At 40.0% G+C, this 11,188-nt stretch overlaps 1 protein-coding gene across 1 annotated transcript; it reads right to left on the bottom strand.

Moving 5' to 3' along the window:
• Nucleotides 1-833: 833 nt before the first annotated feature.
• On the bottom strand, nucleotides 834-10,485 carry LOC119883273 (galaxin-like). The gene is made up of 10 exons (XM_038693840.1): nucleotides 10,411-10,485; nucleotides 10,295-10,327; nucleotides 9,116-9,161; nucleotides 6,083-6,237; nucleotides 5,108-5,242; nucleotides 4,557-4,730; nucleotides 3,582-3,780; nucleotides 2,658-2,830; nucleotides 1,708-1,881; nucleotides 834-931 (listed from the first exon to the last, which is right to left on the bottom strand). The coding sequence occupies exons 1-10, from the start codon at nucleotides 10,436-10,438 to the stop codon at nucleotides 834-836; spliced, it is 1,215 nt and encodes a 404-aa protein (XP_038549768.1). The 5' UTR covers nucleotides 10,439-10,485.
• Between the last annotated feature and the right edge of the window lie 703 nt (nucleotides 10,486-11,188).

Raw genomic sequence — 11,188 nt, forward strand, 5'->3', positions numbered from 1 at the left:
ATGATTCTTTAAAGTTTTATCTCAGCCACAACTCAGCTGACAACCTACTGCATATCCTGCAGACCACACATGTTTAGATAGAATAGAACAGAACAGAACATGCATTACATGTACATTTGTCTAAAACTGAGGAAAAACTGTTGCAACATTAGCCGAATCAAAACTTTTTGTAGTCTACTAAGCCTCACTGTTAATGTTAATGAAATTACATAGAATACACTTGCCAAATGCGACACTGTAAACACCCATAGATGTACTGTATTCATGCAAATACCACTTTGGTAGCAATGTATACAGGGACTTTCACACATCTCGCATTTTTGTGGCAATATTAGCCATCTAATTGTTCTCATAGCAAAGGAACCGTTAAGTTCATGCATAGAATACACTTGCCAAATGCGACACTGTAAACACCCATAGATGTACAGTATTCATGCAAATACCACTTTGGCATGTGTACACAGGATTGTATCTATTCTAAGAGCCATTTAGAAAAAACAGCATCAGTAGGAAAGTTGTTTTATGCAGCTTTTTCTAAACAGCAGTGCACGTTTATTGACATGTCTCTGCTTGCTTTTTTGGGGTCGTATTTACATCATAGAGCTGAGATACAATGGGCAATCACTGCTCAATCCAATATGCCTCAAGATTGACATCTGAAACAACCAAGACTTTATTGCTCCGTCTTGCACAGTGTGAAATGCAGAAAACTTGTAAGATCGCTGTTGTCCCACAGTGTATAGGGCCATAAGAGCTCACCTTTACAGCTACTGGAATTTATAGGATGTATCTCAAGTATTCGATCCCCCACACAGCACCACTGAGTCTTCGTGTTATTGGTCATATCCACAGCACTCGTGGTCACTGGAGTTCCTTGTCAGGATTTTCTTTTTCGGACCACAGCACAGCTGCTTCTCTTCATCAAATGCCTCTGTGGAAAAGATCAGGATGATTCTTTAAAGTTTTATCTCAGCCACAACTCAGCTGACAACCTACTGCATATCCTGCAGACCACACATGTTTAGATAGAATAGAACAGAACAGAACATGCATTACATGTACATTTGTCTAAAACTGAGGAAAAACTGTTGCAACATTAGCCGAATCAAAACTTTTTGTAGTCTACTAAGCCTCACTGTTAATGTTAATGAAATTACATAGAATACACTTGCCAAATGCGACACTGTAAACACCCATAGATGTACTGTATTCATGCAAATACCACTTTGGTAGCAATGTATACAGGGACTTTCACACATCTCGCATTTTTGTGGCAATATTAGCCATCTAATTGTTCTCATAGCAAAGGAACCGTTAAGTTCATGCATAGAATACACTTGCCAAATGCGACACTGTAAACACCCATAGATGTACAGTATTCATGCAAATACCACTTTGGCATGTGTACACAGGATTGTATCTATTCTAAGAGCCATTTAGAAAAAACAGCATCAGTAGGAAAGTTGTTTTATGCAGCTTTTTCTAAACAGCAGTGCACGTTTATTGACATGTCTCTGCTTGCTTTTTTGGGGTCGTATTTACATCATAGAGCTGAGATACAATGGGCAATCACTGCTCAATCCAATATGCCTCAAGATTGACATCTGAAACAACCAAGACTTTATTGCTCCGTCTTGCACAGTGTGAAATGCAGAAAACTTGTAAGATCGCTGTTGTCCCACAGTGTATAGGGCCATAAGAGCTCACCTTTACAGCTACTGGAATTTATAGGATGTATCTCAAGTATTCGATCCCCCACACAGCACCACTGAGTCTTCATGTTGTACTGGTCATATCCACAGCACTCGTGGTCACTGGAGTTCCTTGTCAGGATTGTCATGTTTGGACCACAGCACAGATGCTTCTCTTTATCAAAAACCTCTGTGGAAAAGATCAGGATGATTCTTTAAAGTTTTATCTCAGCCACAACTCAGCTGACAACCTACTGCATATCCTGCAGACCACACATGTTTAGATAGAATAGAACAGAACAGAACATGCATTACATGTACATTTGTCTAAAACTGAGGAAAAACTGTTGCAACATTAGCCGAATCAAAACTTTTTGTAGTCTACTAAGCCTCACTGTTAATGTTAATGAAATTACATAGAATACACTTGCCAAATGCGACACTGTAAACACCCATAGATGTACTGTATTCATGCAAATACCACTTTGGTAGCAATGTATACAGGGACTTTCACACATCTCGCATTTTTGTGGCAATATTAGCCATCTAATTGTTCTCATAGCAAAGGAACCGTTAAGTTCATGCATAGAATACACTTGCCAAATGCGACACTGTAAACACCCATAGATGTACAGTATTCATGCAAATACCACTTTGGCATGTGTACACAGGATTGTATCTATTCTAAGAGCCATTTAGAAAAAACAGCATCAGTAGGAAAGTTGTTTTATGCAGCTTTTTCTAAACAGCAGTGCACGTTTATTGACATGTCTCTGCTTGCTTTTTTGGGGTCGTATTTACATCATAGAGCTGAGATACAATGGGCAATCACTGCTCAATCCAATATGCCTCAAGATTGACATCTGAAACAACCAAGACTTTATTGCTCCGTCTTGCACAGTGTGAAATGCAGAAAACTTGTAAGATCGCTGTTGTCCCACAGTGTATAGGGCCATAAGAGCTCACCTTTACAGCTACTGGAATTTATAGGATGTATCTCAAGTATTCGATCCCCCACACAGCACCACTGAGTCTTCATGTTGTACTGGTCATATCCACAGCACTCGTGGTCACTGGAGTTCCTTGTCAGGATTGTCATGTTTGGACCACAGCACAGATGCTTCTCTTTATCAAAACCTCTGTGGAAAAGATCAGGATGATTCTTTAAAGTTTTATCTCAGCCACAACTCAGCTGACAACCTACTGCATATCCTGCAGACCACACATGTTTAGATAGAATAGAACAGAACAGAACATGCATTACATGTACATTTGTCTAAAACTGAGGAAAAACTGTTGCAACATTAGCCGAATCAAAACTTTTTGTAGTCTACTAAGCCTCACTGTTAATGTTAATGAAATTACATAGAATACACTTGCCAAATGCGACACTGTAAACACCCATAGATGTACTGTATTCATGCAAATACCACTTTGGTAGCAATGTATACAGGGACTTTCACACATCTCGCATTTTTGTGGCAATATTAGCCATCTAATTGTTCTCATAGCAAAGGAACCGTTAAGTTCATGCATAGAATACACTTGCCAAATGCGACACTGTAAACACCCATAGATGTACAGTATTCATGCAAATACCACTTTGGCATGTGTACACAGGATTGTATCTATTCTAAGAGCCATTTAGAAAAAACAACATCAGTAGGAAAGTTGTTTTATGCAGCTTTTTCTAAACAGCAGTGCACGTTTATTGACATGTCTCTGCTTGCTTTTTTGGGGTCGTATTTACATCATAGAGCTGAGATACAATGGGCAATCACTGCTCAATCCAATATGCCTCAAGATTGACATCTGAAACAACCAAGACTTTATTGCTCCGTCTTGCACAGTGTGAAATGCAGAAAACTTGTAAGATCGCTGTTGTCCCACAGTGTATAGGGCCATAAGAGCTCACCTTTACAGCTACTGGAATTTATAGGATGTATCTCAAGTATTCGATCCCCCACACAGCACCACTGAGTCTTCGTGTTGTATTGGTCATATCCACAGCACTCGTGGTCACTGGAGTTCCTTGTCAGGATTTTCTTTTTCGGACCACAGCACAGCTGCTTCTCTTCATCAAATGCCTCTGTGGAAAAGATCAGGATGATTCTTTAAAGTTTTATCTCAGCCACAACTCAGCTGACAACCTACTGCATATCCTGCAGACCACACATGTTTAGATAGAATAGAACAGAACAGAACATGCATTACATGTACATTTGTCTAAAACTGAGGAAAAACTGTTGCAACATTAGCCGAATCAAAACTTTTTGTAGTCTACTAAGCCTCACTGTTAATGTTAATGAAATTACATAGAATACACTTGCCAAATGCGACACTGTAAACACCCATAGATGTACTGTATTCATGCAAATACCACTTTGGTAGCAATGTATACAGGGACTTTCACACATCTCGCATTTTTGTGGCAATATTAGCCATCTAATTGTTCTCATAGCAAAGGAACCGTTAAGTTCATGCATAGAATACACTTGCCAAATGCGACACTGTAAACACCCATAGATGTACAGTATTCATGCAAATACCACTTTGGCATGTGTACACAGGATTGTATCTATTCTAAGAGCCATTTAGAAAAAACAGCATCAGTAGGAAAGTTGTTTTATGCAGCTTTTTCTAAACAGCAGTGCACGTTTATTGACATGTCTCTGCTTGCTTTTTTGGGGTCGTATTTACATCATAGAGCTGAGATACAATGGGCAATCACTGCTCAATCCAATATGCCTCAAGATTGACATCTGAAACAACCAAGACTTTATTGCTCCGTCTTGCACAGTGTGAAATGCAGAAAACTTGTAAGATCGCTGTTGTCCCACAGTGTATAGGGCCATAAGAGCTCACCTTTACAGCTACTGGAATTTATAGGATGTATCTCAAGTATTCGATCCCCCACACAGCACCACTGAGTCTTCGTGTTGTATTGGTCATATCCACAGCACTCGTGGTCACTGGAGTTCCTTGTCAGGATTTTCTTTTTCGGACCACAGCACAGCTGCTTCTCTTCATCAAATGCCTCTGTGGAAAAGATCAGGATGATTCTTTAAAGTTTTATCTCAGCCACAACTCAGCTGACAACCTACTGCATATCCTGCAGACCACACATGTTTAGATAGAATAGAACAGAACAGAACATGCATTACATGTACATTTGTCTAAAACTGAGGAAAAACAGTTGCAACATTAGCCGAATCAAAACTTTTTGTAGTCTACTAAGCCTCACTGTTACTGCCCAAACACCTCCGTCATAGGTGTCTGGTTATACCTTTCCGGTTACTAAAAATGAATGGAAACAAAGCCAATTAGTGTCAAATTTTTAGTGGGAATGACATACATTACCATAACAACATGGATATGATGTTTTATATCCATCATTTGTGTCCAGCTCTACTCACCTTTACCACAGCATTGGGCCTTAGGCGCTGGTTTGACTACGATGGTTGACTGGCAGCATATTTCATTGAGTGAGTTGTAGGCCTTCAGTCCACAGCAAGATGATACCTGTTCACTAAGACCCTCTGTAACATGAGCTGTGAAAACGTAGATGACATCAAGATACAGACAATTGCACCACAGTAATAGCTGAAAGTGCTTCTATTTTTTTTTTTTTTACAATAGGTGCTTAAGTCAGTTAGAAAGCACTTCATCTGCACTATATGTTCTGTACATTAAGCAAGTGAAGATGAGTGAAACACAAAATATTCACAGAGCTGGTTTTAGCTGACAAATTCTTCTTCGATTCTCGGTTTTTATATTTTCATTATCACAACCTGTTTCTGTACAGTGTGTACATTTTAATGTGAATTTATAAATCAATAGCAAAATTATAAAACGATCAGTGGGAAAAAAACATTAATGTTTTTACATAAAATTCTAGATACTGGTTCTTTTCCATTGGATGGATATTGTGTCTTAATTTCTTTGATCTGTAAGTTAAATTATTCAGTAGGCTTCCTCAGGATTATTATCTCTTACAATATTTCTATCTTTACTAATAGAGTCTGATCATGTGTAATATGTAAGAAGAACGTGTTTCCAGTACTCCTTACTGAAAGCGTAAGCATCTTACTGCTGTTTTATAATTATGGTTGCCATGTTTATGATGCAATCATCATATGCTTCCTGCTTTTGCACTATTTGTAGGCAAGTCAGCATAAACATCTTGACGCTGCCTGAGGAAGAGCACCGACGTTGAAACAAGAGTAGCTGCCACACAAAGCCTTTGTTCTTTGTGCCATTAAGTACCTTTATAAATATTATTAACTTATCTTACTTAATTAACCACATTCAACAGCTCCCCTCCATTTTATATAAAATCACAAAATCAACATTCCCATATCTTGACATTTGACACAATGTGTGGTCATTACCTGTTATGTTGTATCCATGTGTTACTTTACAACACGTGGCTACTGCAGGGTTGAAAGCCTGCTTGCCACAACATGAACGCCCTGCCCCTAGACGAAGATGATTCTCACAGTACACAGCCTCGCAGATGTCATAATGCATATCCATACAGATTTTTCTGCAAGACATTGACAACATACTCCAAGTTATCATCATTAACGGTCAATATAGAAAATTCAGTAATTTTACTGATTAAAATTTTCTCCTGCCATGTCTATGCACATTTCACCTCTTACCCTTTGTAATACTGCCCTCTGATGGACTTTGGTGAAAACATACCCATACACACCCATACCAGTACTTAAACATAACAGTTACACCCTTGCTGTGCATATGAATGTATTACACAGGGAAAAATGACCTGTGATCACATTTTAAGATTCCAGCAGGGTAGGTTTAGGGATTTTCAACAGCAACAATCTTAAAAGTGTACACCAAAGAGAACAGAGGGTGGGCTGAGAGAATTTAATAATATTACCGAAACGCGTTGCTATTCTCAGAGGATGGCACTACAGAAATGGTTTTATTAAGCTCAGTAAATAAAATGAGATGGAAGGAAACATTTATTTTGTCAAAGTGGATATTTTAGCCTGACGATACACTAGGCAAAAGCTTTTAGTGGAAACATTGGGATGGATACCCTGAATCAATTGATAGACCAAAATCCATGGTGAACCTGAGCTTAGAATTTGAGAGGCCATGGCCTCAACTATTGAGTCTTTGACCTGGGGAACGTGGAGAGGGGTCACCAGCGTCATTAGGAATAATCCTCTGGAGATCATATATATTGTGACCAAAGTTTATAGTCACTGGCAACTTATACAAGGACAAGCATGACTGATATTCTGATTGCTGCTGGAAAACAATGATTTTATCAGTATTGTTTGATATGGAAAATATCAGACTTTAGTATCAGCTTCAAAACAGCATTAGTGCATCCTATGCATAGCCCTTTTATATCCTCCTGTCATTACACATGTTTATACTTCCATACATGTGAGGAACTTCACTGACATAATGTATCCTCTAGCTCCTAACCTATGGACTTAACCTCTGAAAGTGGTGGCGATGGTTCAGTGTATAAGACACATGCGACACACATCAGAGGATATCATATAATTGTTATATTGACTGCATTAATTTCCTGAAGATACAACCTAATCATTACCACTACTAACCCAACCTTACCCTAACCTTAAAACAAGTCTTCACCATAAACTTTAATGATTTATGATATGGGCACTTGCGCTTTGTCCGCCACAGGAAGTCTGCACATTGTGACGGTGTAAGCAGAAACACTGCTCAATAAAATTAAGGGTACATTTAATCATCACAGTATAACATCAAGTCAAATAAACTTCAAGAATATCAATCTGTCGAGTTAGGACGTATAAGCAAATGGTTTTGCAGGTGCTCTCTCTTTATCCTTCCTGACTGATTGTTTGATTGCATTTTGCTTGTGTCCTTGTCACTACTGGTAGCATGAGGCGGTATCTGCAGCCCATTCAGGTTGCAGAGATAGTCCAGCACCTCCAGGATAGCAATTCCACGCATTGCAAGAAGGTTTGCTGTGTCTCGCAGCACAGTCTAAATAGCATGGATGAAATACCAGGAGATGGACCATTACACAAGGAGAGATGGACAAGGCCATAAAGGGGCATCAACCCAACAGCTGACCTGATATTAGCTAGGATCTGTGCTCACAGGGCAGCACTGTGTAGCTCGATTGGCATTCACCAGAGAACACCACAATTGGCAGGTCTGCCATTGGTGCCTCATTCTCTTCACAGATGAGAGCAGGTTCACAGTGAGCACATGTGACAGACGTGAAAAAATCTGGAGAAGTCATGCTGTTAGCTACCGGGATGAAATCCTCAGAGCCACTGTAAAACCTTACGCTGGTGCAGTGGGTCCTGGGCTCCTCCTGGAGCAGAGCAATGCCTCGCCTCATGTAGCTAGAGTGTGTAGGCAGTTCCTGGATGTTTAAACCCAGAAGCCACCATCATTAATGGAGAAAATGTTGAAAGTGTAGAGACGTACAAGTACTTAGGAACCATGTGTCAAGTTTGATATAGACATAGAGTCAGTCTCAAAACAGGGACAACTAAGGATCCAAATGATGCAAAAGCTGAATTCTTTCAATGTCTCCTAGAGTATCTTATGTAGTTTTTATCATTTGTGTACTGAAAGTTGCTGCTGTTTTTATGGATTGCCTGTGAAAGACAAGAACAGCCCCAGCAGCATTATCAAAATCTGCTACAAGATTACTGGAGTCCAGACTACACAGGTCATGAGTCATTCTGACTACATTGTTTAAAGTCCTCTGGGTGGCAGCAACCCCCCCCCCCCCCCCTCATGAATAAGGGTCCCTTGTGTCAGACTGCGGCACCCTGGGATGAGAGAAGTACAATTGGTGGGAGGTGTGACGGACGCCTGTATGCCTGAAGCTCAGGAAGGACGTTTCCCGAAGAGGAGGGCAGTGTGCCCTCAAGTTCCCTAGACCTGAATCCAATTGAGAACCTTTGGGACATTGTGTTTCGGTGCATCCAGTGCTGCCAAGCAGCGGCACAGATTGTCCAGGAGCTCATGGATGCCCTGATTCAAGTCTGGGAGGAGATCCCCTAGGACACCATCCATCAAACGTTGTCGGGAAAGCAAACAGCACATGGGGGCCATACACACTGCTAAGTCACATTATGAGTCCCCGTGATAAAAGTCACGCAAGTTGGATCAGCCTGTGATTTCATTTTTTTAACATTTTTGGTGTGGTTTTGAATCCAGCCCTCAATCAGGTGCTGATTTTGAACTCCAATGACTGTTGTCAAATCATTTTGTTCTCATTGAATTATACAAGTGTTTCCTTAATTGTTTTGAGCAATGTACATAAATCTGCTTACACAGTCACAATGGGCAACTTGATTAACTAATACATGTTCACACCTTTTTATATACAGTCTATGGTTCACACACACGCAAACACAGGAAAGGTTACTCACCGGTAACAGTCGTTTTTAGAAGTTGCATTTCCTCCCACATCAGACTCTGTCAACAAACACAAAAGTTCCAAGTTATAAGCTATAGTCTAAATCACTTACACTGGCAACAATTTGTGGAGGTGACCGTTTGGAGGCTACGTTATACCAAAAACAACACTTCAAGCTTGTAGTCCTGGGTAAAATGCAATGACACCCTGACCTTTATCAACATAGCCTAATTCACTATATGGAAAAACACAATGGGTATATAAAGACACATATGGGTATATAAAACACATAGGCTATAGATAAGCTACATAACATATTGCCATTGTCAGTGTTGATTTCCACCTTAATACCAGGATCCCTTTAGGCTATAGCCTATGTCAGGTGTCAAAATTATAGGCACCTGCATGTCAATCCAACCCTTCAAAACACCACCCTTTGATCATGCCACCTACTCCATTCCCATGTCACTTTGCCACAATAAAGCCTGAGGTAAAATGTTGAATAGTTGCCTTTGTAATGTGCTGCAATAGCATCGCAAGGCACACGCATTAGGCGCCAAACAATGTCTGAGGGTTTTTCCAATTTCAACACAAGGCGAAAAAAAGAGAAGACAACTGCATGTAATGATACAATAAAGAAAATAACTACACGTCCTAATTTCTTTCTACGAATTTGACATGCGCTGTGCAGAATGCAGACTGAAAGAAAAGTTAATTTCCAGCGCACAGAAGCAGCAAAAGTATTTAGTCTCACACACACACACACACAAACACACACACACACACACACAAATTCCCCAGCTACTTACCGTAAGATTTACCATAACAACTACATACCTAACCTTAGCCCTACACCTAACCTTAACGTAATTCTAACCTGAATCCTAAAACCAAGTCTTGACCCCCTAAAGCCCCCTAATCTTGTGGGGTCCAGCATTCTGGTCCCTAAAAAACTGGGACCCCACAAGTAGCCTACAGTGTAATCCTGGTTTTTGGACCCCACGACAATAGTAAAACAAGCAAACTGAGCTGCAGCGAACACTACTTTATAAAGCATCCCAGCCAGGACGAGAAAAATTGAACCAGTACATCACATAAAACAATAGGCAATCAGTTGTAAGAGGGGCTACCCAATGAGTGACCCTGCGCCAGGAGCTCAGACAATCAAGGAAAATTACTCAGCCTTACTTACCACAGACAGTGGTGAAGCCGCAAGCCAGCCAAGCTGAAAGGATGTAACAAGAAGCATGATTATATTGTTTTCAAACAGTCTCTTACACAACTAAAAATCCAGCTGAAAAAGCATACCCAACACGAGAGCCCACAGCAGTACCATCTGGGAGTCTTTTTTTTGGAGAATCTAACAGACAGCAGCACCAGAGTATGAAATGCAACAAGATGCAAACAGATAGGCCCATGATTAAATAGCACCAATTAGCCACTCCTCCCACGTGATATCACCTACAAATATGACACTTAAAAAAGCTCAGTAACAGTCGCATTAAACCTGTCACATCCGGACATTCCAGTGAGTGTATTCACACCAACAAATAGCCTTCACAGAAATATGCTTTTATTCGCTTTATAAAAGTATAATAGCCTATGTTAATAAAAAGATGCAACGTACTGTTACAGGTTACAGAAAATACGTGAAATGTATATTTAATAATTGATTGATAATACCACTTTACGACTGAGGTGTTGAAACATTTTGTCCACTCATGTGGAATATACTTCAGCAGGATTTAAAGTCGGAATACATGATTTTTTACCCCACCACCCTGTGGAGATAAAGTTTGAATACAAAGCCATATGTTGTTTCGACACTGGAGCTTACGCGGGTGTCTGGGTCGTCCCTCAGAAAATTCTGGGCATTAAACACCTCATTTCCTGCATTCAGGCGATTTTTTCCCTGTACCCATATCTGCCTTTTTGCATCAATTCATGGTGGAAAAATCTTTAAGCCTATGTGTAAAGATATCTATTTTTTGTATCTATTTGTGTAAAGAGAAGCACACAATTCCGATGGCAGGAGACAATTCAAAATATAATGGAATAAAATGCAGTAGGCTCTCAGGCATTCCCG

The sequence above is a fragment of the Micropterus salmoides genome, unplaced genomic scaffold (genome assembly GCF_014851395.1).
Source record: "Micropterus salmoides isolate LMB-PRFRI ecotype aquatic unplaced genomic scaffold, ASM1485139v1 Ms_hic_scaffold_3, whole genome shotgun sequence".
Lineage (NCBI taxonomy): Eukaryota > Metazoa > Chordata > Actinopteri > Centrarchiformes > Centrarchidae > Micropterus > Micropterus salmoides.